The 23661-nt window shown below is 37.0% G+C and overlaps 1 protein-coding gene across 4 annotated transcripts in view; it reads right to left on the reverse strand.

The window, feature by feature from the left end:
• AKAP6 (A kinase (PRKA) anchor protein 6) overlaps positions 1-23661 on the reverse strand; it is a 499693-nt gene that overhangs the window by 74188 nt on the left and 401844 nt on the right. For all 4 annotated transcript variants that reach the window (XM_010846980.1, XM_010846983.1, XM_010846981.1 and 1 more), the window contains exons 10-11: positions 12117-12263; positions 8828-9052 (exon numbers count right to left, since the gene is read on the reverse strand). In XM_010846980.1, the coding sequence (XP_010845282.1) occupies positions 8828-9052; positions 12117-12263 (372 nt within the window). The remainder of the gene's footprint in view (positions 1-8827; positions 9053-12116; positions 12264-23661) is intronic.

Consider the following 23661-nt stretch of genomic DNA (forward strand, 5'->3'; position numbering starts at 1 on the left):
TGGGCTGCCATCCATGGGGTCACACAGAGTCGGACATGCCTGAAGTGACTTAGCAGCAGCAGCAGCAGACAGCATATTAAAAAGCAGAGACATTACTTTGTCCACAAAGGTCTGTCTAGTCAAAGCTATGGTTTTTCCAGTGGTCATGTATGGATGTGAGAGTTGGACTATAAAGAAAACTGAGAACAGAAGAATTGATGCTTTTGAACTGTGGTGTTGGAGAAGACTCTTGAGAGTCCCTTGGACTGCAAGGAGATCCAACCAGTCCATCCTAAAGGAGCCCAGTCCTGGGTGTTCATTGGAAGGACTGATGTTGAAGCTGAAACTCCAATCCTTTGGCCACCTGATGCAAAGAGCTGACTCATTTGAAAACACCCTGATGCTGGGAAAGATTGAGGGCAGGAGGAGAAGGGGACGACAGAGGATGAGATGGTTGGATGGCACCACCGAAAATGGATATGGGTTTGGGTGGACTCCGGGAATTGGTGATGGACAGGGAGCCCTGGTGTGCTGTGGTTCATGGGGTCATAGAGTTGGACACAACTTAGAGACTGAACTGAACTGAAGAAATCAAGTAAGAACAGAAATATTCATCACTGTGGTTTCAGAGCCTAAAGATGGTTATTTGTGGTTTTCTAGGCAGCAATAAGGAGATGGCAATGGCACCCCATTCCAGTACTCTTGCCTGGAAAATCCCATGGATGGAGGAGCCTTACAGGCTGTAGTCCATGGAGTCGTGAAGAGTTGGACAAGACTGAGCGACTTCACTTTCACTTTTCACTTTCATGCATTGGAGAAGGAGATGGCAACCCACTCCAGTATTCTTGCCTGGAGAATCCCAGGGACAGGGTGCCTGGTGAGCTGCCATCTACGGAGTCGCACAGAGTCGGACACGACTGAAGTGACTTAGCAGCAGCAGGCAGCAATAACGTAAGGACAGGTGACATATCTGTCATCTTTCTAGATTACCATCTCAGCCTTCTTGTGTGTTAGTCACTCAGTTATGTTCCACTCTTTGCAACTCTATAGACTGTAGCCTGCCAGACTCCTGTGTCCATGGCATTTCCCAGTCAAGAATACTGGAGTAGGTTGCCATTTCCTTCTCCAGGGAATCTTCCCAACCCAGGGATCGAATCCAGGTGTCCCACACTGCAGACAGACTCTTTACCATCTGAGTCATATCTGAGAGCAATAATACAAATGACACATATGAAATGAGTACATAGCTACCTCTCTGCATCTTTAACTCAGAGGCAAAATGCCCCACTTCAGGAATCATTCAGTGTCTTTTAGAAAAAGGTGTACTCAGAATGAATTAGGCCTTAGTTACTCCATTTTCTTTACTTTAGAAGGCTTACACTGGGATTGCCTGTAAAAATTTCCTGTGGGTCTTCCCACTACCCCGATGGTTAGTGTGAATAACATTTATTTAAAGCTATCTTTGAACTTCAACCTTAATCCAGCCAATGTTTTTCTCTTTACAAGGCAATTCTGGATTGTATCCAATTACTTAAAATTACTTCCAAAGAAGTATTAGATGATGGATTTTTTTTTATATATACAGTGGGGGAAAATATCTGATAAAAGCTGATTTCAGTATTTTTTTATGAACATATATGGTTAATATAACTGCTTTATAAAAAAGCATTTAAGACACATAGAAAGGATTAAATCCTGTCTGAGGTCTGTTGATTTTGAAGGCATTTTACAAGCTTTTGTTACAGCCAGATTGAATTACTGTAATTCTTTGTTTGCAGCTTTGCCAACAGCATCATTACCAAGTTTGTAATGAATGGCTCTAGGACAAAGCAGCAGAGATGATCCTATAGGGCACATGGCCTCCTTCCTCATATCTCAAAATTCCAGCATATTCTCTTCTGTCCCTCAACCTTACCTCCTAATATTGAGAGTTTTGAAGGACACAGGAAGTGTGATTATTTGTGGTGCCATTTGAGATTGATTATAGTGGACATGGGAAATTCCCTCTAAATCTCTTGGCTAGATTGGTTCTATTTTTATTTCTGGAAATGACAGAGTGAGATTTGGGAAAATACTTCTTAAACCATGTGAACTGTGTTTAGCTCTTTCATTTATCTATTTTGTAAAAGTACATCAGTGATATTCCCTTTCAGCTAATTACTTAGTAACGCTGCAAACTTCCTAGTTAATTTGAAATTCTGCTAAAAACCCTACTCTAAAGATTCTAACTTCCAAAATTTAAAACAGTGACTCACTTGCATGACTATCCATTTGACCTTCAAGCTGAACCTAGGCAAGCAGACTCCTCTTCTCCACCCCTGTCTCTCTTAGAAGCTGTCCCAAGGACAAGGCCTTGAGATAAGAGTGGGTGACAAGACTAAATGGGCTCCATATATGACTGAACTCAGGTCAAGCCTCTATATAAACCTTTAAGATTCTGGCAGGTATGGAAATCTATTTGTCTCATAGCTGCCCATGACAAACCTCCTGTTTCCTTTCTTATTAAAATTGCCAACTACCAATCTGGAGTGGTCAGCTTCTTTCTTCTCTTTTCCTGCCCTCTGCTTATGGGGGTTGATTTCAGGTTATAGCCAGGGGTTATAACTCCTGATGGGGTTACAACCCAACATCCTATAGATGGCTATCCACGTAATCAGAAATGGAAGGAACAACAGATCAAGCTACAAATTAATGTGTTTTTCTCTTCCAGAAATAGTTCTTTGACCCAGGGACTAATGAGTCTACAAAGTAGTGGCAGATTAAGGAACAAACTTCCTAGGTCTGACTATTGGCCTATTGGCTCTATCCTTGACTAACAGTATGATCTTGAGTAACTTCAATTTTCCCTGCCTCAGTTTTCTCATCCATAAATAGGGGATAATAAACCAACTGTCTCAAGACCGTGATGAATGTTAAATAAGTGAATGGAAAAAATTAGGAACTGTGACTCGCCTCCTACGAGCGCTCAGTAAGTACTGGCTGTCATTGTCACAGTTATTAAAAGAATGTTTTGTTCCTCCTATTGCAGTTCTAGCATGCAGATGGCACCCATCACCATGTTTTTGGTAATTTTTGTAATCTAGAACAGGGTCAGGAAACTAAAGTCTGCTGGTCAAATCTAGCTCACCAACTGCTCTTGTAAACAGTTTAGTAAGTTAGTTTTATTGAACACACCATATATATTCATTTACATATTGTCTGCGGCTGCTTTTACACTGCAATAGCAGAGTTGAATGGGCTTCCCTGGTGGCACAAGTGGTAAAGAACCCACCTGCCAGTGCAGGAGACATAAGAGACTCGGGTTGATCCTTGGGTTGGGAAGATCCCCTGCAGGAGGGCAGAGCAACCCATTCCAGTATTCTTGACTAGAGAATCCCATGGACGGAGGACCCTGGTAGGCTATGGTCCACAGGGTCGCAAAGAATCTAACACACTGAACTGACTTAGCACAGCACAGCAGAGTTGAACTGCGACAGAGACTGTATTATCTGCTTTTTGACAGAAAATGTTTGCTAACCTTTAATTTATGGTAAAACAAGGTTTCAGTGTATTTAAGGGTCAGCAAATGACAGAACTAAAATTTGAACCTAAAGCCCATGGCTTTTTCTCTGTCTTCACTGCTGGTTACTGTTTGAATTCACATTAACTTTCTGTATTTCAAGTTCTTCACTCATAAAAATAAATAAAAACACACATAAGAAGGTGATCACAATTTTCAACTTAAATTGGTAGGGTAAGGTTTAAATATAATAACATGCATAAAGTGCTTGGTCAAATTTAAATTAGTAACCAAATTTGGGACATCGGTCATTGAGAAGGTTACCATATCTATTCCACTCATTCTTGTCAGTGACAGAGCCTCTTGGCTGGTCTAAACTTATCCTTCCTAGGCTGGTTCTGGACCCAGTCCAGTGCTGCAGCCTCCTTTAACTGGTAATGGATAATTTCTCCCAATTTGAATCTTTAGAATAATGAATTTCGTTACGGGGTACAAGGAACATATGATTAAGGAATTATTTTTTTTCTCTCTCTCTCTGAAGGGTCACTGTTAAAAAGCAATGTTTTTCAGCCAATGGCATTGAAGCTGCACACACGCAGCTCTAAGGGGCCCTTTGCCAGCTGGCCTCATTAAATCTCTGATGTGCTCTCTGCATTTTGTTGTCACAGTGTGCTCACTCCTGAACCGTTTTTGCCTTTCTGTCCCTGGGCTCACACCTTCCTGTCTCTCCCATCCAGGGCTCTGACTCTTTCTTAGGTAGAATTTTGCCTCACGTCTAATCCCACATTTATCACATTACTGCCTTAAAGAAAAGAATAAATTCCACAACTGTTTTTTTTTCTTTTTCTGAAAACGTAAGACCCTGATCCTTTCTCTCATCCCAGACCAAGCTCTGAGAAGGAAACGGTTGTGTCTACAAAGCGACGGATTTTCATTTTTATATGCAGCACCCTCCTTCCCTGTTCTCCTGGGCAGTGCACTGTGGCCTACCTATCATTACTCTGGGTGTCACATAAAGAAATTCATTCTGTTAAAAGCCTGAGACTTTAGAGAATGGAGAATCATAAAGCTAAACCCTGTGGATAAAGCCTGTCTTCTGTGTGACCAATGACAGCAGAAGACATTTGGGAACCCATAAGAAGAGGTGGAACGTGACAAAGAGTTTTTGACATACAAAGGTTCTTTAATAACTCTCTTATCTAAGTGGTTTTATCACTTAGGAAGGCAGAGGTTATCTGCTTTTCTTGGATTTGGGGTAAGTAAAAAGTTCTTATTCTGCATATGCCTATTACCAATTATGACTTTGACAGGTTATAAACATTATATTACAATATTATTATATTACAAACATTTGGTTTCATTCTTCCAATGAATGTGGTAATATACATAACACTTAACTAATTATACACTAAGCTCTAAAGAGCAAACAGCTCAGAAATATTTATAATTGTGGCTAGGAAACACATTTATTACAACAAATATGCATAAAGCTTTATTTATTTATTTTTTTAAGTGCTGTCATGTTAGATGCACTTAGCTTATCTGACCAAATTCCTCAAGGTCAAAACTTTAGAAGAGACTAGAGTTCCAGGTCATAAAAGAAAATCATCAGGACTCCATAATCTCAAAAGGTTTTAAAAGCTTCAATTTTAAAAGTGATACATGATAAGCCAGAAGGAAAAACACCAATACAGTATACTAAAGCATATATATGGAATTTAGAAAGATGGTAACAATAACCCTGTGTACGAGACAGCAAAAGAGACACTGATGTATAGAACAGTCTTTTGGACTCTGTGGGAGAGGGAGAGGGTGGGATGATTTGGGAGAATGGCATTGAAACATGTGTAATATCATATATGAAACGAGTCGCCAGTCCAGGTTCAATGTACGATACTGGATGCTTGGGGCTGGTGCACTGGGACGACCCAGAGGGATGGTATGGGGAGGGAGGAGGGAGGAGGGCTCAGGATGGGGAGCACATGTATACCTGTGGCGGATTCATTTTGATATATGGCAGAACCAATACAATATTGTAAAGTTAAAAAATAAAATAAAATTTAAGAAATAAATAAATAAAAGTGATACATGGCAAAGAAATTGACACTGATATTATACAAATATGTAAAACAAAAACACAAATATTTTCACCTCTCTAGATCATTAATAGCTACAGCCATTTGCTATTTTGGCCAAATTGCTGAAGACTGTGACTAATAAAACTACCACCGAGAAACAATCATGTTTAGTTTAGTCTTGCTCTTCCCTTTGAGTCATCTGCCATGGGAAGGCATTTAGTAAATACCAATAAATACCAATTTTGCATAGAAGTTCAAAGAATGGGCTTTAGAAGAGTCAGACAGTTCCGGATTGAAAACCAAATTCTACCAAGTGTGGCCTTAGACACACAAAATTTAACCTCCATGTGCCTGTTTCCACATTTGCAAAGTCAGGATCCTAATACCAACCTCATGTGTTGCTAGTAGCATTACGTGAAATACATGAACATACAATGGTATGTCACACATTATCAAAGTGAGTGAATTACAGCCACACTCCATGAGATGAATGAATCTTGGCATTATAATGTTAAGTGAAAAAGAAATCCTAAAAGATAACATACAGCATGATTACCTTTTAATGAAGTTAAAAGCAACTAAAATTAAAAATATTCCTTCCTACCAGAGGAAAGCAAGTAGATAGAGAATGTGGGATTCAGGATCATGCTATCTTAGGTAAGGGTAGCAGGGGATGGAACAGGGCTGGGGAAAACACAGGATGAGCTATATATTACCATCAAAATCCTATCTGTTGTTTGGAGTAGGAAATATTATTTATTATTTTTAAAATAATAATAACTGTATTATTAGTTTGGGCTTCCCTGGTGGCTCAGATGGTAAAGTGTTGTTATTATCATTTATTATTTAGTTATTATTAATAACTATATTATTATTAACTATAATGCAATAATAACTATATTTTTTAAAAAATAGCCAAATAAGCGAAAGTGGGGCATAAAAGTAGTTTAATGAATAGTGATACTGAAAACATAAAAATGCTCTAAAGAAAAATCATCTTTGAAGAAAAAAATAAAACCGCAAAAAGTATCTCTGCTGCTGCTAAGTCACTTCAGTTGTGTCCGACTCTGTGTGACCCCATAGACAGCAGCCCACCAGGCTCGCCCGTCCCTGGGATTCTCCAGGAAAGAACACTGGAGTGGATTGCCATTTCCTCCTCCAATGCATGAAAGTGAAAAGTGAAAGGCAAGTCGCTCAGTCGTGTCCGACTCTTAGCGACCCCATGGACTGCAGCCTACCAGGCTCCTCTGTCCATGGGATTTTCCAGGCAAGAGTACTGGAGTGGGATGCCATTGGTACTTCTAAAAGAAAACTTCTATGATGATTTTCAGGCACTAAAGTACACATGGTAAATAATGAATTAGGTGTAGTGAATATTCCCTAGTGGCCAGAAAGTATTAGTTAGCGAATGACTGGAACTCCTAGAAACTGTTTAATGATTTGGAAGCCGAGAGACATATCTCTGTCTTTCTTAATCTCTTTTTAATTTGTTATTAGGACCTAGCTGAAAATGACATTGATGACCCTGTATAAACCTAAAGCATAAAGCTAACGTCATTTGGCAGCATCAGTGAATCAATGCAGAACTGCTTATGCTTCCATTTATGATAATAGTGGATGTGGAAAAAACTGGCTTTCAGTTACCTATGTATGAGCCAAGTGGGTAGGTAGGCAGGTATATAAATAACTGTAATAACAAACTTCCTGTTACTGTTTCCAATTATTATGTAACATCTTTGGTCTTATAATACTAAGAAATTTCATCCTTTATGGATGCATCATCGCAAAAAGTAGAAAGAATGATTTACACATATGAGCTCATAACTATGTGAGATACATATTACCAGCATACCATTTCATAGATGAAGAAACTGAGGCACCAGGAATTATACAAGAAATATGACCAAGGTCATAAAACTAACTGGGGCCACTGACCAGTTCACTAAAGCTACAATACAGGCATAACAGAAAGAAAATATGTTACGCAACATCTAGCCTATTGGTGACCAGGATGCTTTGCAAGGTACCTGTAAAGTCCAAATAACACAGAGGGAAATATCTGAAGACTCCATCTCCCTGAAATGGGGGGTTAGAGTTAAGCAGAGGTCAAATAACAAATCTTTCAGATATTAGATGGTAGAGAGTGAAACCCATTTGCCTCGGCAAGAGACTTTTAACTTCAACTTAATGGCAGACAAGGAATTCAAGTAAAAAGCAATGTGTAGGTGTGTGATACAGATGGTTTACTGAGAAATACAGTGCCCTTACCCTGGACGGGGGCCTCCTCTTGGGTTATGCAGGTGAGAAAGGGGAGCCTGCCTGTCTGGCAAGGGAAGGTGAGCCACATGTGACTACATTCTCTGATATGTAGACTGCTCGAAGAGGGCAGGGCAGAAGGTATGAGATGAAGAAAACCTGGTCCTAGAAGGCTTTGAGAAGAACCACTTGCTTGGTCTCAAGAAGTTCTTTCCTTCTTGATTTCCCCCTTTCTCCTCTTTCAAACCTCTCAAGCCAGCAAATTCAGGTTTGCAACCCAAAAGCCTTAGGCTGACACTGGCCAGAGCCCAAATAATCACTGAATTTACGGGAGGGCTCAAGTAGTACAGGCTAGTGTGGCTGGTAAGAGCCAGCATTTGAATTTTAAGCTGCTTTTAAATAGATATTGTGTAAACCAGGGAACAAACAAGGGGAACACTTCTTCGTGGACATACAACAAACACGCACACGGCTGTGTTGCTAAGGTTGACGTTTTTCTATGGAGGAAAATGCCTCTAATGTAGGAACCTCTTTTACTTTATTTCTTCCTTCCGTAAGTAGCTAATTCTTTCATATGTAAAAATTATATTTCCTTTTGTTAGCATTAATACTCTTCAATTAAATCACGTGCTTTTATCATATCAATTTCTAGAAGCATTTTTAGCCACATTATTTATAGAACATGTAGGTCTGCCTTTCAAAGTCCTTGGTAGTCTTGAGTGTCTGCTGGTCTGCTTTTAATTTATCAAAGCCCTCCTTCAATAGGCACTGCACAAAACCCACAAGCAGCAGAGATTTCCCCTACACAATGTGTATTTGATATGCTTAATGTTCATCTTTATAAACACACAGACGCTGGCATATAAGAAATGTGGAGGGTGTCTATAAATTCAAGGAAACATTTAAGTGCACAGTGATACATAGATACATGGGTATAATACTTTATGTACTTGATAAATATTTCATCCCTACCATAAAGAAAGCTTTTTATCAACTTTGATTGTTTTTTTATTACCTTAAAGTATTGCAGTTGTTTCTCAGCATTCATTGTTCCTTCCTTTTCTTGTCTCAGACAGGAATTGAAGATGAAAAGCTCTGTATCTCTCAGCCACCCTTTCAGTTCTTTGATCCTGACCTCCAGCTGCCTTACCAGGCTTCCGCTTTCAGGAGAGAGTAGGTCACGTGTACTCGACCCACTGTGGCCCGCCATTGTGTCCTGGACCTTCTCTCCTAGGGTTTTCTAATGCAGCAGATTAAAAACAAAAACACCAAAAAAAAAAAAAAAAAAAAAAACACTGATTAGCACAGGTACCAAATACATATCCCAGTTTGGCTGGTGACAAGAGCCCACCTGGAAGGTGTCTGCTGCACCCGCCATGTCACGACTGAGATTCAGTTCTGATGAGCTCATTGTTCCATTAAGAACTTGATTCTCAAGCCATGGGTGTTGTTCTGATTACCACTAGAGGCTTAAGAAGACCTCATTCAGTGATAATTTCCTCTAACAGAAAGGAGCTCTGACCCAAAAGTTCACCATGGTCACTGATAAAAATTCATTTGAATTCTCATGACAAGAGTTTACAGTAAAAATTCTCTGCCTAAAAATTTCAGGAGATAGAAGTTTGAGTTTAATCAATATGTTAAAGAAGCCAAGAGAAGACTGCACAAAAGAGAATGAAATTTCTTTTTTTGTTGTTTTGGGAAGTACAATTCCCCAAACCTTCTTATTCAGGGCTGTGAAGAAGGGGCAACCTCCTTGGTGCTAGTTGTGGATTTTACCTGCCCTGGAAATCATTCAACCTTTCAATTCTTCCCGTTTCGCATTTGTGGATGCTAGAATTTCTAAAATAAGTGTTAAAATGAGTCCCAATCCACTATGCTAGAACTCTGCTTAGATGAACCACTATGGCATGGAATATAGTCAGAGAAGGCTTTTTAGCTTTTTTTTTTTTTTTGGTGAAAAACACTCTGGAGCATTAGAAAGAGTTAATCTATAAGGATGAATTAAACCTACAAATATCAGCTTTAAAATATAAATAAAATGAAGTCAACCAACATTCATCTGCTGCGTAGTGTTCTGTAAATAGTATCTTTAGGAGATCGTAACAGAAAAATAGCCTTTCCTGGCAACACCCTTGTATTTTCATGGTGCAAATATTGATAATTTGAAGACCCTCAGTGGAATCCAGATTTAGCTATTGTTTTTATGCTGTAACAAAAGTAGCAGCAGGAGGTGAAATCAATGCCCTTGGAGGGTAGGGTCACAAAAAAGAATTTATTGCCACTTTTTTGTTCTGGAACAGTTTGCAATCATAAATTCTTCATAAACAGAATACTTCAGAGAATGGTCCGTCTTCATAAATATACGACAGAGGACATCAATTTCATTTAATTCACAATTTGTGTCAGCACAGCAGATGCCAATGCCTGCCTTGATAGGGTTGTTTAATATGCAATTGAGACAGAGTAATATGCAGCACAGGGGACAAAATTTCACAGATTAAACTGTACGCACCACTGACATTTCATTCTAATGTATTTCCATTCCACACTGTTCACCTTAGATGAAAGTAATATTAAAAACCATATCCCTCTATTTTACCATTGTTAGAAGTTAAAATCCTTGTCTTTAAATTTTTTTTCATGCCAATTAAAATGTAATCATGCCAATTAAAGCTGTATGCCTGGTGGTGGTAGTATGGCACAGGTTTTGTTCAAATTTTACTTCCACCCTTCTCTCCCCAGAAATCATAAAAACACTCAGCATGCTGCATTCAAATGATATTTCTGTCAAAATGGCAACCATTTTAAAGGTATTTGGCTCATAAAGGATAGCGAAACATTCTGGTTCTTTTTAAAATATTATCTTGGTTTAAAGTTTTTGTTTAGGGAGCTATATATATGACATGCTTCAAACAATTTTCCAAAAAGATTATTATTAATTATTTATCAAGTTAGAAACAGATATGTGAAAATATAGCACAGACAAACCATCACTTTATCTACTGAGCAAATAAAGTTGCTGCTCTCATCATTTAGTAAACAGTCTTTAAAATGTCAGACACTAACGACATTTCTCCTGAATGGGATCAGTGAATTCTATAGAATTTAGTAGGTTCAGATCTAAATCACCATGTAATAAAATGAAAGCCATTAATAAGAATTGAAAAGTAATGTAACAATAGGTCAGAATAAAAACTTTTAATGTTTTAAGTTACTTTGTACAACTGCAGAGTGTGGTGAATTTAGATGAGAGAGCAAGGATTCCTACTTGCAGGTTTTTAATCACCTAGATTAAGCATGGCATAAACTGAACATGGCATTCCTCCAAGTCATCAAGGTACATGGAGAGCTTTTTATTCAAAATATTTTTGGAGTATTATTCCTTTAAAAATTAAAAAAAAAAGTCAGGAAAGGGAAGGCATGCAAAACCATGCTCCATAACTGACACCACCCATACTTAGCTGTTAGAATTAATCATTTAAGTAATTGACAAATTTAGCTTACCCTTGATTTGAAGTGAAGGCAATTTAAGAGAGAAGTTGATGAAAAAATCGAGTCTAACCTCTCTCTCTCAGCTGTCTTCCAACAAAAGGACAGAACTGTCCCCTGCACAGTGCCATCCTGGTCTCTGGGTAACAGAATCTCTATATTGCCTTTTTGCCAGATTCTTGCATCTCAGTGCTTGGCTGAGACCCAGCCCATCATGGCGTGAAATGAATTACATGAAACTTTTTTTTTTGGCCTTTGTTAAAAGTGAGCTGGAAATTGAGGCACAAAACAGAGGCCAGTTTAATTCTGCAATTCAGATTTGGGTCAAATTTGCATCTTTGTTTTGGTGGCTTTAGTGTGACTTGAAAGCTGTAGTGACAACTCCACTTTTCATCTGAAGGGTACAGTAAATAGTTAAACAGTGGATGTCTCTAACGTGTACCTTTGGAACAAATTCTATTAACATTCATTCAAGCATGACAGTCAGTGTATATCAGATATACTGTATTATAGTTGACTTGGTGCCTACCCATAATACATGGCATATTTTACTTACTTTTTTTATGTATTAAAGAACCAAAATTATTAAAAATCTGAAAGGAGACAAGCTCAGAGTAAAAAAAAGAAAAATCAACAGAGGAGGAAAAGCAGTGTTTTTCCCCCATAATAGCATGAATAGCTTGTTTGAAATGTAGGTAGTGAATTGAAAGAGAGAGATATTTGTGCCTCAAATTAGAAATCAGACAGATAGAGTACTTCACTACACAAAAAATGTACACATAACCTACAAACAGTAATAAAAATGCAAATACCCCAAGCAGTTCCCATTTTTCATTAATTGAATCCACTTTTTCAAGGAGATCATTTGGTAGTAAAACGCCACCTTTCTTCAAAGCTTCAACCTTACTAAGCAGCTCCGTCTTTTTCAGGTCCCTGATGGACATTTCCACACTGTATCGCTAAAACGGGAAGAGAAAAAAGATTTCATTAGGGAAAGAGGTGTTCTTAGAAAATCTTTGAGCACAGAGTTAGTGAGGCTCACGGGTATTAAAAGTTTTTGTTTCCAATAAAATTTATGGTGAGGCTAAACTAAGAACCTTGAATCGTTGAGAAAAATGCTGAAAACGGTTTATATATATATATATTTCACACACACAAACATCCAAGGTATTCTATTTAGTTGAATAAGCTTTATGTCTTTCTAAAGTTTGTATACATATTTGATCTTGATCTTGAAATATTCCAAATGAAAATATCTGGTCTAGGGGGATTTAATATTACAATTAGTCTTGGTCAATATTTGCTCTGGAGTATTGCCCATTGCTCTTTTCTGCCCTCTAAGGGACCAGTCTCAGAGTGGTACAAATAAATTGATCTCTAAAAACTGTGTAATTTCTTCCTTATCCTATAAGTCCTCTGAATTCTTAGTTAATATATTTTTTTTTCATTTTTCACTTAAAAATTCTTGTGTAGGCTTGGAGAAGAAGTATATATAGAGAGAGGAAAAAAACACCTCTTTAAGAATGGTTACAAATCTATGCTTCCTTATTGATTACTATAAAATGTCCCCAAACATCACAATCAATTACATAACTCTCATACCCTAATATACATGGTTTTCTAACAAACTGTCAAGTGAGTGTCTCCTAAAAGATGTTTTGCAAGCGATAATGTAAGTGCTATTTAATGTGACAGTTACTATGGTGATTCTCTTCAAATAACTCTATCTTCATAGTTAGAAAGTCCTATATTATGGACAACTATAAATGACTGTGGATGTATTTTTTAAATGTGCACATAAAAACACTGCTGAACAGAAAAAAAACTAGATTCTGGTTAAAGTATTAAACCTATTTTACCACTTTAGGACATTGCCAAATGTGTACTGACAATCCCTAAACTTCTTTCTTCAAGGCACGAAAGTTAGGTTATCAAGGTCCATTGTCCTAACTGAGCTAAAATGAGCACCTTATCAGATCTAATAAGAAAAGCTTTTGTCTGGGCAAGGTAGGAAATCAGCAAATTCAAAACATCCCCAAGCACTTGGGTGACTTTATTCACCCGAGAATATGATATTTCATAAGATCCCCAACTAAAATACAATTAGAAGCAGCTTAAAGGAAAAGAAGGTATAAAATCCTTGTTTTAGTTACTAGGCCCTCAGCATTTTCCTGCATATGTTTGATTACTTTTAGCTTCCTATTTTAATCTTTCATTTACACTAAACATGCACATCATTTGTATTATGTAAACTTCTCCAAATGTTAGTCATTTGTGGATCACAGAACAAAATGTTTTAAATGAGGTGATTTAAAGCATTTGATGGTATTAATGAATGTTGATCAGGGAGTCAGAGTATCCAAAATTACATGAATATGTATAATGAAAAGAATCAAGGGTTGCTTTAGAGTTCTTTCAGAATTTGGCCTGTGAAACATGGGAGTTCTGAATTCATTTTCTAATGGCAGGCAATTACCATGACCACATTACTCCAACAGTTATAAAATACACTGTCTGCTCGAATCCTCTGGACTCAACACTCAACAAGTGTTCTGGAAACCTAACTGTTTATCAGAGCAATGATGGGAGGAAAGGGCAATCTGCTTTATGCAATCAGATTCCCAACTAAAGGTGATATTGCTGACAAAGGTTTACATAATTAATTTGGTAAGACTTCTTTGACATCATACTGGAGGAACGAGAATTTCAAGCAAGCAGAAGAATCCTATTCAAATCTTTCACTTATGCCATGTGCATTAATTGACAGAAGGCATTTTCCACCTGTCCTACCCAGGAGAGGCCTCGACCAGTTATCACTTTCACTTGTAACATGCTCACCCTCTCTCTTTACCCCAACTTTGAACAGCAACTACACAGCAGATCAGTCATGAAAGGCAACAGCTTAGATGTGTCCCACAAAAAAACACAGTCTTGTAATAAGAAATATATAAAAAGCAATTAATGTACTTTTAGATATAATAAATTAATTTCCTCTGTGAAATCTAGCACTGGTAGTCACTGCAACAGCTATTATAAAAAGTTACTACGTTTAAAAAAAAAAACAACTTTGTCTTCATGTACGCTCTCTTTGTCACCACGTAACCTACTGTATAAACAGATTGATGAGAGAGAGGATTGATGGACAATGCCTTCAAACTATAAATGCCAAGAGAATCCAGCTAATTGTTAGGTAAGTATTGGTATGTGCATGAGAGGTAACAGAATGTCACATAATTTGAGGTGAAAATGTTTATTTTAATTTTTGAAGCACTCTGAAGGTTGAATCTGATACAATTTAAGGCCTCAAGCTGTATATGTCATCATGCCAGAGGGTTATATTTTTGTTGATGTGAGTATGTTTTTGCTTTTCTCTCTTCAGCTTTCTCAGAAGCATTAGACAGGGACAATCAACTGCCAGCTCTATCTAGTTCTTGGTCATTCTATCAAGTAGGGATACTTTAGTCTGTGGTGAGAAAATAATTTAATCTTCATATTCATTCCATCCACAGCAGTAAGTGAGCAGAGGCTGTGCCATTGTGTCTTGTAGGCTAGGGACGTTATGATACAGACTACTCTTCCAATAGTCAAAAATGAGATTAACAAAGTTAAAGTCAGATGGCTTTTCTTGAGTGCTAAGGTAAATAAGCATCCAGTATTTAATTTCCCCACAGCACCTGCTGTGGGCCTCTCTGTCTAGTCAAAAATAAAATATACCCTATTGAAAGGGCATATTTACATTATTAAGTGTATTTGCTTGGCCAATTCAATTTTGACTAATGAAGCCTCCTAATAGATCTGTGAATGACCTAAATTAAAGACACAGGCCACTCCTATCCTAAATGCCACTCTTGTGTGTGTATAGAGATATATAAAGAAAACTTTAAAGCAGTTAAATATAACCACAAACACTAGCTTATTTTAAAAACTAAGAATTAAAGAAGTTTTTGGAAAATTCTTATTCAGTGCTTACTTTTTAAAAGCGCAAATACTAAAATTGAATTATAAAATGAAGTTAGCCAAAACAGGATTTCTGAAGTAAATATAATTAGAAATGCATGAAGACTTGATTGAGACAACTTTTTTGACAGTTATGCTAAAGGCTTTTTTTCCCTCCTAAAACCTTTTTTTTTTCCCTTTTTTTTTTTTTTTTTTGTTAAAAATCACACCGAAAATTCTGCCCAAATGGAGACTGGAACAATGCCTTGAAACAGTGTTAATTGTCACCATGGAAACCAGAAGAATAAGCCATTTTGAAACTGGTATAGAAGGCACACATTGAGCAACTCAAGCATTTTTCTGCCTCCCTCAATGTTAAAGAACAAGATGCCTTGTCACTGTGAGGTCAGAGAAAGAAAGCATCATGAAAGGGATGTCGATGCTCACTGTCTAGTAAATAAAAAAATAAAAAATAAACTACATACAGCTAATGCTACAAGACTCTACCCAGTGAATCTTTTTGAAATAGAAAGATCATCAAAAGATGGCCAGGACTGGGGGATGGATTCCACCTAAGCAAAACTTCAGGGCTATATTATGTGAACCTTGCCCTCAAAGCTCCCTGGGAATTCTGCTGTTGTAATAAAACTTCAGAAGAGGAAAGAAAAAAGGCAGCATGATGGAATTCAAAATAATGCTCTAAAAGCACACAGAGAGATTAAGACATCCATTGTAAGACTTTTGTATGGTGCTTCTGTTGGTTATGCTGAAAAGAGACCAGACATTGCTGAGCGGAGAGTGAAGTTTTGGCTATGAGAAACACAAGAATTAAACCAAAGAATTTTCTTGATTATTAGAATAGGGCTGTCAGATTCTGTCTCCAGGGTTTGCGTATTTACATCTTACACCGTATTTTAACTAGGCTTCATGTGATTTTATATGAGGAAGAGTAAAAGCAAGGATAAAATGATCTAGTTATTAGAATAACAGTATGATTATCTTTCCCAGTGCAAAGTAATACCATAAATACCTGTATATCCAGCATATATGCCTTTTCCATAAAGACATGACAGACAAAGAAAATACACTGAGAAAAGAAAATATACTATAGTCTATCAACAAGAAAGCTTATGCTAGGAACACACCAAAACACCAAACCACTGGCAAAATATTTATGAAAATATGCTTTTTTGCACAAAAGTGCAGGGATGTGTCCATCTATGACTCCCATATTGTGTTTTCGGGCTAGTGTTTGCCCTCCTCATCCGAGGCTTCATGGTGGCCCCTCAGCAAGTCCATGCCTAATGCCATTCAGTGGTGAACAAAGAGTCTTTTTATATGAAAGTCCAGGGTCCACAGCTCAGCTGTACATGCCGAGTGCAGGAATCTGCTAAAGGCCAGTGTCCCCTCTACAGCAGTGCTTGCGCTGCCCCCTTCTTCGGAACACCAGCATCCAGCATCTCAGGACGCATGTGATGTTTCACGTGGAGCCACGATCACCAGCACTTAGCGAAGATGTTCAAAACTGAAGAAGAGAGTTCAAGCCCAAGACAAATAATGGTCTTTATTTCTTGCAAACTCCTTGTATTTTACCATTAGCAATTTATGGCGAATAATTGCACAGAGAAATTATAAAGACTCCTACAATTGTCCTTGTAAATTAATAATAGGCTTTCTTGATTGGGATAAATCTGCTGCTGAGCCTTTGGAAAAATTAAAAAGTGCAATGTCATTTAAAATTGCCAGAACTCGCACAGCAAATTACATCTGAGGTTAAGAATTGAGTTTTCCCCCCTCTTCTAGCTTATTCCATTTGCATGATCTGGAAATCACATTACATTGGCCATGTATTGTTAATTGGACATAGATTGCATTATCTTTAATATAAATCAAACTACAAATATTAAAATGAATTGCAAATTCCCTAATAGAAGATCATAAAACAATCTTTTTTAAAGTATCTCCCATTAATAATTTAATTCCAATTATATCACTCAGAAAACTTAAGTAGGAAACCTGGCAACTTATTTCTCCAATCATTCCTTTTACATAACAAATACCTAAGCTTTTTCTAATAAATACTCAGAGCAAAATTCCCTGTTAGAGAACAAAAATAAAACCACCATAACTGAAAACTTTTCAGTGCTGATTTTAAGTAAAATACTGCATAAGAATACCAAGTCTGTCTCTCTTGTCCCTTCCCTAAGGAGGAGAGAAAAAAGTCTCCCACAAAAAAGATTTACTAAGTTTAACAACTACTGTAATCATACTCTGAAATTATAAAATTTATTATTCTTCTATTTATTTCTTAAAAGGTTCTCTAGCCCCTTACCTTAGCTTTTTCTATAAACTTGATATCTTTCTGAAGCCTTTGCATGGCCTTTAATGAGTTTATATTAAATATTTAATACTGTTTAGGGCATATCCACTACTACCAAAAACAGTTATATTCCCAGCAGTCCCACTGTTTCAGGCAGAGGACTTGATTGATCCTCCTAGCCTGAATTGAGTAGAATGAAAAGAAGCAGTTGGAAAATAGCTGCAATCATTTAATGCAGATGACCTCTGACAGCCTCGCAGCTCTTCTATCTGAACAGAAATTTGCATGGGGTCTCTGTGCAGAGGAACAATGTAACCTAAATGGTAGACAATCTTTATTCTAATGAAGTGGGTGTCAAGGTCAATGTAAAACTGCAATGATAAATGGTGCACCACTAGGCAAGAGAAGTTGCATAGGCATTGTAGTGCTTTCACATTAATTGAAGACTGAAATGCACTGCGTGAAAAGCACAAGCCTCTCTTTTCACCATAATGTGTTAATGCGCCAATGCCAAAATGATTTCTTCAAGATGTTTGCCTGCTGACATGTATCTTATTGCAAAAATAACATAAATATGAAATTATAACACAAAATGGAGATTTTTAGAATTTAGCTTTTCCCCTGATTATAACTATAAAATTCTAAATATTAATAAAAGTCCCCAAACAACATCCTGACACCTAATGTAATTCCTTTGATCCCCCTTCCTTTTCTTTTTCTATTTAGACCTGTCTTTAATTAGCTTCAACCAGCAACCTTTTATGGTTCAACCAGAACCCGTCGATGTGTACGTTCATACTGAGCTAAGTTTAAAACAGGACTTAGGAGAGGAGAATCATTCAAATACATATTTCCCCCCTCTCACTTCTAAGTTTTCTGCTTGGTCTGTGGTTAAGATCTTCAGGTATTGTTTGTCCTGAATAAAAATGTAATAAAAGCCTATGGTTTGCAAAAGAAAATAACTATTTTCTAGTGTGAGAACTAGAGAACTATAATCTGGTTGTTGGACCTTGCCAAAATGACGATACAGCAATAACTACACCATTTCTTCAGTTGATCTAGCAATTTTGTGGCAGTCAATATTTTTCTTTATATGAAAATAAGGACAGTAGGCTGCTTTTAAGAAATCCCGATCTATTTAAGCCTGTGAAGGGGACATTGTTTGCTAATACACTCATTAGCAACCAAGCATTTTCAGTTCATCAATTAAACAGGAAATGGAGTTGCACCATTAGTCACAATTTGCTAAAATACTGATAAGAGCATATTGCTAACCATTTGAGAAACATTTCCAGGCTCAACCTGTAATTTGTTATAAACTGGATGCATTTTTATGGTTGACAGTTTTTTCTGATTCTGGTAGACCCTGTGAAATGTCAGCCACATTTCACAACACCAAGCTTCCTGCTGCAAATAGATCTTAATAATGAAATTATAGTTATACTAGTCAAGAATGGTCTATAGGTCTTTCAGTCTGCCGTCTTGGTGAGTAGAAGGCTTCTGGTCTGATTTACTATAAAATAAATGATATTGCTAGTTTGTAAGTCTGATGTAAAAACAAACTGTCTCAAACAGAAATCAACATTTCTGAAACGGTAATTCAGGGGGAAAAAAAATCTTAACATGAAGGAGGATAGTGAAAAAGGAAAAAAGTTACTGATGAAACTGTTTAAAAAACTGTACAGCTTCATCTGTGTGTGATTTGTCAGGTCTGAAGCTTTGACGTGCCCAAGGGGCAGACCCCAGCGGGGAGTAGGCTGCCGAGCTAAATAGCTGTGAAAGAAGTCTTAATGTAGGATGGAATTCAAACTAACCTTGACATGACCTCGGGAAAAATATGCAAAAAGTAAAATGAATGCACTCTGCAAGATACATCCTAATTTTGTGGTGGAGCTGGTTAGTTTTACAAACATAACTGAGACTTTAAAAGAAAAATAGAGAGCTAGTAAAAGGGGAAAACTTTGGAATTCGGGCAAAAAAAAAAAAAAAAAAAGATGTAAGCAGGCATGATGTGCTACGGTGAAGGCATGTGAACCATTTGGAAAGAATCCAAATAAAAACCCACACTGAACAATATTGTTGTCAGCCTGTCTATTCAGGAAAATTGTTTTTTTTAGGTTGAATATAAATGACACAAAGCCAAGATTACATCATTGCATTACAAAGTCTGTTGTGGCTTTTAGCTGAACAAGCCCCATGGATCTATTGGTTTAGGACAGTAATTCAGTAAGGAGGTTTTAATGTGTTATTTTTCCCCCAGTGTCAATAAAAAATAGAAGAATTTAAGAAAGAAATATCGTAAGTGCTCTCTAGTCTCTTCCTTGTTTTTAATCTGTATTTGATAAGCCAAACTCAAATATTAGTTGATGCACTGAGTCTTGATTTGACTTTATTATAAATTTTGCCTGTTTTGAAATGTTCAGCTTAAGGAGGAAGGCATTTTTTCTAGCTCCTCAGCTAAGAACTGGCTAACTCATTGGATATATGGAAATTTTAATTGAGTGTCAACTTGTGTAGAAATTCAATCCTATTACCTTCTCAAGGTAATTTTGTAGCAATACCAGTTATTTACTACACTACTAACCAGATTTTAAACATAATTAAATTGCTAAGAACATACACCCCAAATCTAATGACTTAAATCCCTACAGCAAGGATGTGAATTCCTGGATCAAGTATATACGCTTCTATTAGATTTTTATAAGCATAAAGCGAGCAGGAGGATCCAATCATTTAGAAGTACAGAAGTACAAGGAATTTTGCTAAGAACCTGTTGAACATTTATTTGTAAAGATCACTACTTAATGGATATGTCATGCCATGGGGTCATTTTTTGGTTAGTCTTATTCAATATTTTTATTAGTGAACATATATAATAACATTTGTATATGGCATGTTGATTAGATTGCCAAATTATACTAATCTCATTGGTCAATAAAGAATAATAAATATTTTAGCTCTGATAACCTAAACTCAAGTACCTACAGGTAGTAGTAAACTGGCTTCCTAGTGGAATGATTTCCCTGGTGTAAATACTCGCATCATAGTAGATTCCAAGCTACCAATGGTTGCTACTGCTGGCAAGATTCCTTAATATTCAACAATCAGCTGTCACAAGTCAGAACTAACCAGATCTAGCACCCCACTTCCAGGCTCTCATGTAAAGAATGTGAGTGTAGATAAGTCATCTTCTATCTTTCATACTCTAACTGTTGCTAGGGTCACAGAAAAGAAGAACTATTTTCTCTACTAAAAGAAAAATGCATAAATGTGATAATTACTAACATTCAGTTCCAGTCAAGGGGAAACGAGGAAGTGGTGTGGATTTTATGGAGGATAGAAGAGCACAAGTTTCTCTACTCAATTCTGTTCCTATGTGAGATGTAGCTTCAATATGGCTTCTGTATGGTTAGGTACTCAGCTGAAGAGAAGACAGAATATATAGTTTTATATGAAAATTATCATTTTTATATGTTGAATTAAACTTTTTAACATTGTCCAGGCCAATCTATGTCTCCAGTTGGATCTGAATTTGCAAGCAAGTACTTCTAAATGTCTCTTTTAGATGAGATATCTGAATTTGCAAGCAAGTATTTCTAAATGTCTCTTTTAGATAAGATATTAGACCCAAAGGGAACATAACATGCTGGCATCGTACATGAAATCTCAGAAGGAAATAGGACAAGTATTAAGTCAGACAGAATTAGTTAATAACCATCCCTTCCTCCCACCAAAAAAATAAAAATATAGAAACTGCACAAAGAATGGAGGTGACTAGGCTTCAATTGTCTTTAGGTTCAAGGAGTCAACAGACAGAGTGGAAGGAATATAAAAAGGATGAAATATGATTTGAGGCTGGATTGAGACAAACACAGGGTCAAAAAAAAAAAAAAAATGGCAGCAGATAGATCAGTTTAACTGTGGTTTTACTAGGCCCAAACCTGCAGTCCTTGTTCTCATTGGTTCCATGTTCCAAGAGGGACCTAAGCAATGTATTAAATATCTAAAGAAGAGCACTTAAGGAAGTTCCAGAAAAGAAGCAACACTCCTCCAGGGAGCAAGCTGTTGAAGAAGCTGGAGATATTCAGCCGAGAGATAAATAAGAGTTGAAGATGACAGAAGAAACAGAAGAACACGTTAGCAAGTGTGGAATAGTAAGAGTACTAAACAGAAAACATTAGTTTCATCTGACCTCGGAGGTCAGGCCTGGAATCAAAGACTGAAGCACAAGAACTAAAGCTTGGGCGATAGTGAGTTCTCACTCACCAGAGTTATTCAAGCAGAGACCAGAAGTCTACCTGGTTGGGATATTTTACTGGATAATGAAGCATTGGTTGTGGATTGGCCTAGAAGATAGTCTAAAATTCCTATCTATTTCAGAAAGTTGAGCTTTTGGGGCCCACATTCACCAGATCAGCCATAACAATCACATTATTATGTGTAGAAGAAGTGCCAAGACTGAAAAACACCAAGTTGAGGAGCAAGCTGTCACTTGCCGGAAAGAGACTCCGATATAAGATCCTCATGCAGAGAAACCCAGGAGAACAGTGGGGCAAAGACACAACTACATCAAACATAAGCTATTAATCTAAGCTTAAATATAGAGAACAAAAAGAAAAGGCAAAGTTGGCTGAAAAATCCTCACATCGTCTTCCCACTTTAGAGGCATACTTGGTGGATTTAAGGAAATTTAAGGAAACTTTTGGATCCCCCCTTTTTTTTTAAACTAAATATTTTATAGGAATATTGAGTTTATAGGAAACTTCTACTATCCAATTTATGCAGTTAGGTCTGTATTTCAACAAGTCCTTCCTCTAGATTTTTTTTTTAAAACACAAACTTCACAAATGCCACCCTCAAAAATTTCCTTCCATTGATATATATCAGAACTTTCTCTAACAGATATCTAAGAAATGTGTTACATACAACCCATGCTGCCAGCGGCATGGGCATAATGGTAATTTCTCCTCCATGCTATGAAACTTCATGGTTGTGCTGTATTATGTCGAAAATCTGCACATCTCAATGGGTTTTCCGTGCATTCCAATGCACTTCAGTGACGATGTGGATCATTGCCATAATACATCATGACTGTTCTAATTACGGTTTCATTATGATATACCCTATCAGGGCTGTCGTAATGTCATGTCAGCACATAGTAAGAATAGTTATGCAATTATGTAATATCTGTTAGAGTATGCAGTGTAAGATGGAAAAAAAAAAGACACAAAAAGCAGCAATTAATGTAATGAAGCTCAGTTTTCTCCTTTAAAAAAGTTTCCAATTTAAAAGTACTTCCTTTGTTTCTCATCTCCCAACCTAAACAAATGCCTTCAAATACATCTGTTTTTATTTAATTGGATACTGCTATATAGTTTAATGGACTTGTTTTTTAATAAAGCAAAATAAGAAGAGGGAAGTCCTTGACTTCAAGCTGTTCTCTGTATGTCACAAAAGAGTATGATTCACCTAATATACGCGACAAGAAGTCCAGTAAAAATTTAGGCACTGAGGTTTACTATTATGCAAACATCAATGTCACATTCTTCTATTTCTCTTCATCTCTTCTGTGAACACAGAATTTCTTGCCTTACCTCCTAAACCTCAACTGATCAGCTCTGTCTTAAAAAACAAACTATGATAATGAAATGAGATAAAATATTAACATCCATATTTACCTCTCTAAATTATGACCATATATTCACCTGCCTTTAGTTTAGTAGCCAAAATACACCCAGATATCTACAAAAATAGAAATCTTGTCATTTGTCTTATAAATTTGAAGAATAAACTCTCAAAGGACAAGGGCATGGCTTTTTTGGTCACCCATGGAGTACCTTGAATATATGAGGCCTTCAGAAAGCTCTGAGTCAATGAATAGTTTTCAAACTAAGTGATACAGGAACTGCTTTTTGTTGTTTTAGTATACAATCATGGGAGAATTTATATATCAAAGCTATGCCATATCGTTATAGCTGAATTACAGGCCTGTTCAACGCATTCATAATAGAAATGCTGACGAAGCCTAAACCATGGATGGGTACGGTTGTGCAGCAGCAGTCATTTCAAATATAGATATATTTTTAGCATTAGGAGCAACC

Source organism: Bison bison, unplaced genomic scaffold (assembly GCF_000754665.1).
Source record: "Bison bison bison isolate TAMUID 2011002044 unplaced genomic scaffold, Bison_UMD1.0 scf7180017864242, whole genome shotgun sequence".
NCBI classification, from domain to species: Eukaryota; Metazoa; Chordata; class Mammalia; order Artiodactyla; family Bovidae; genus Bison; species Bison bison.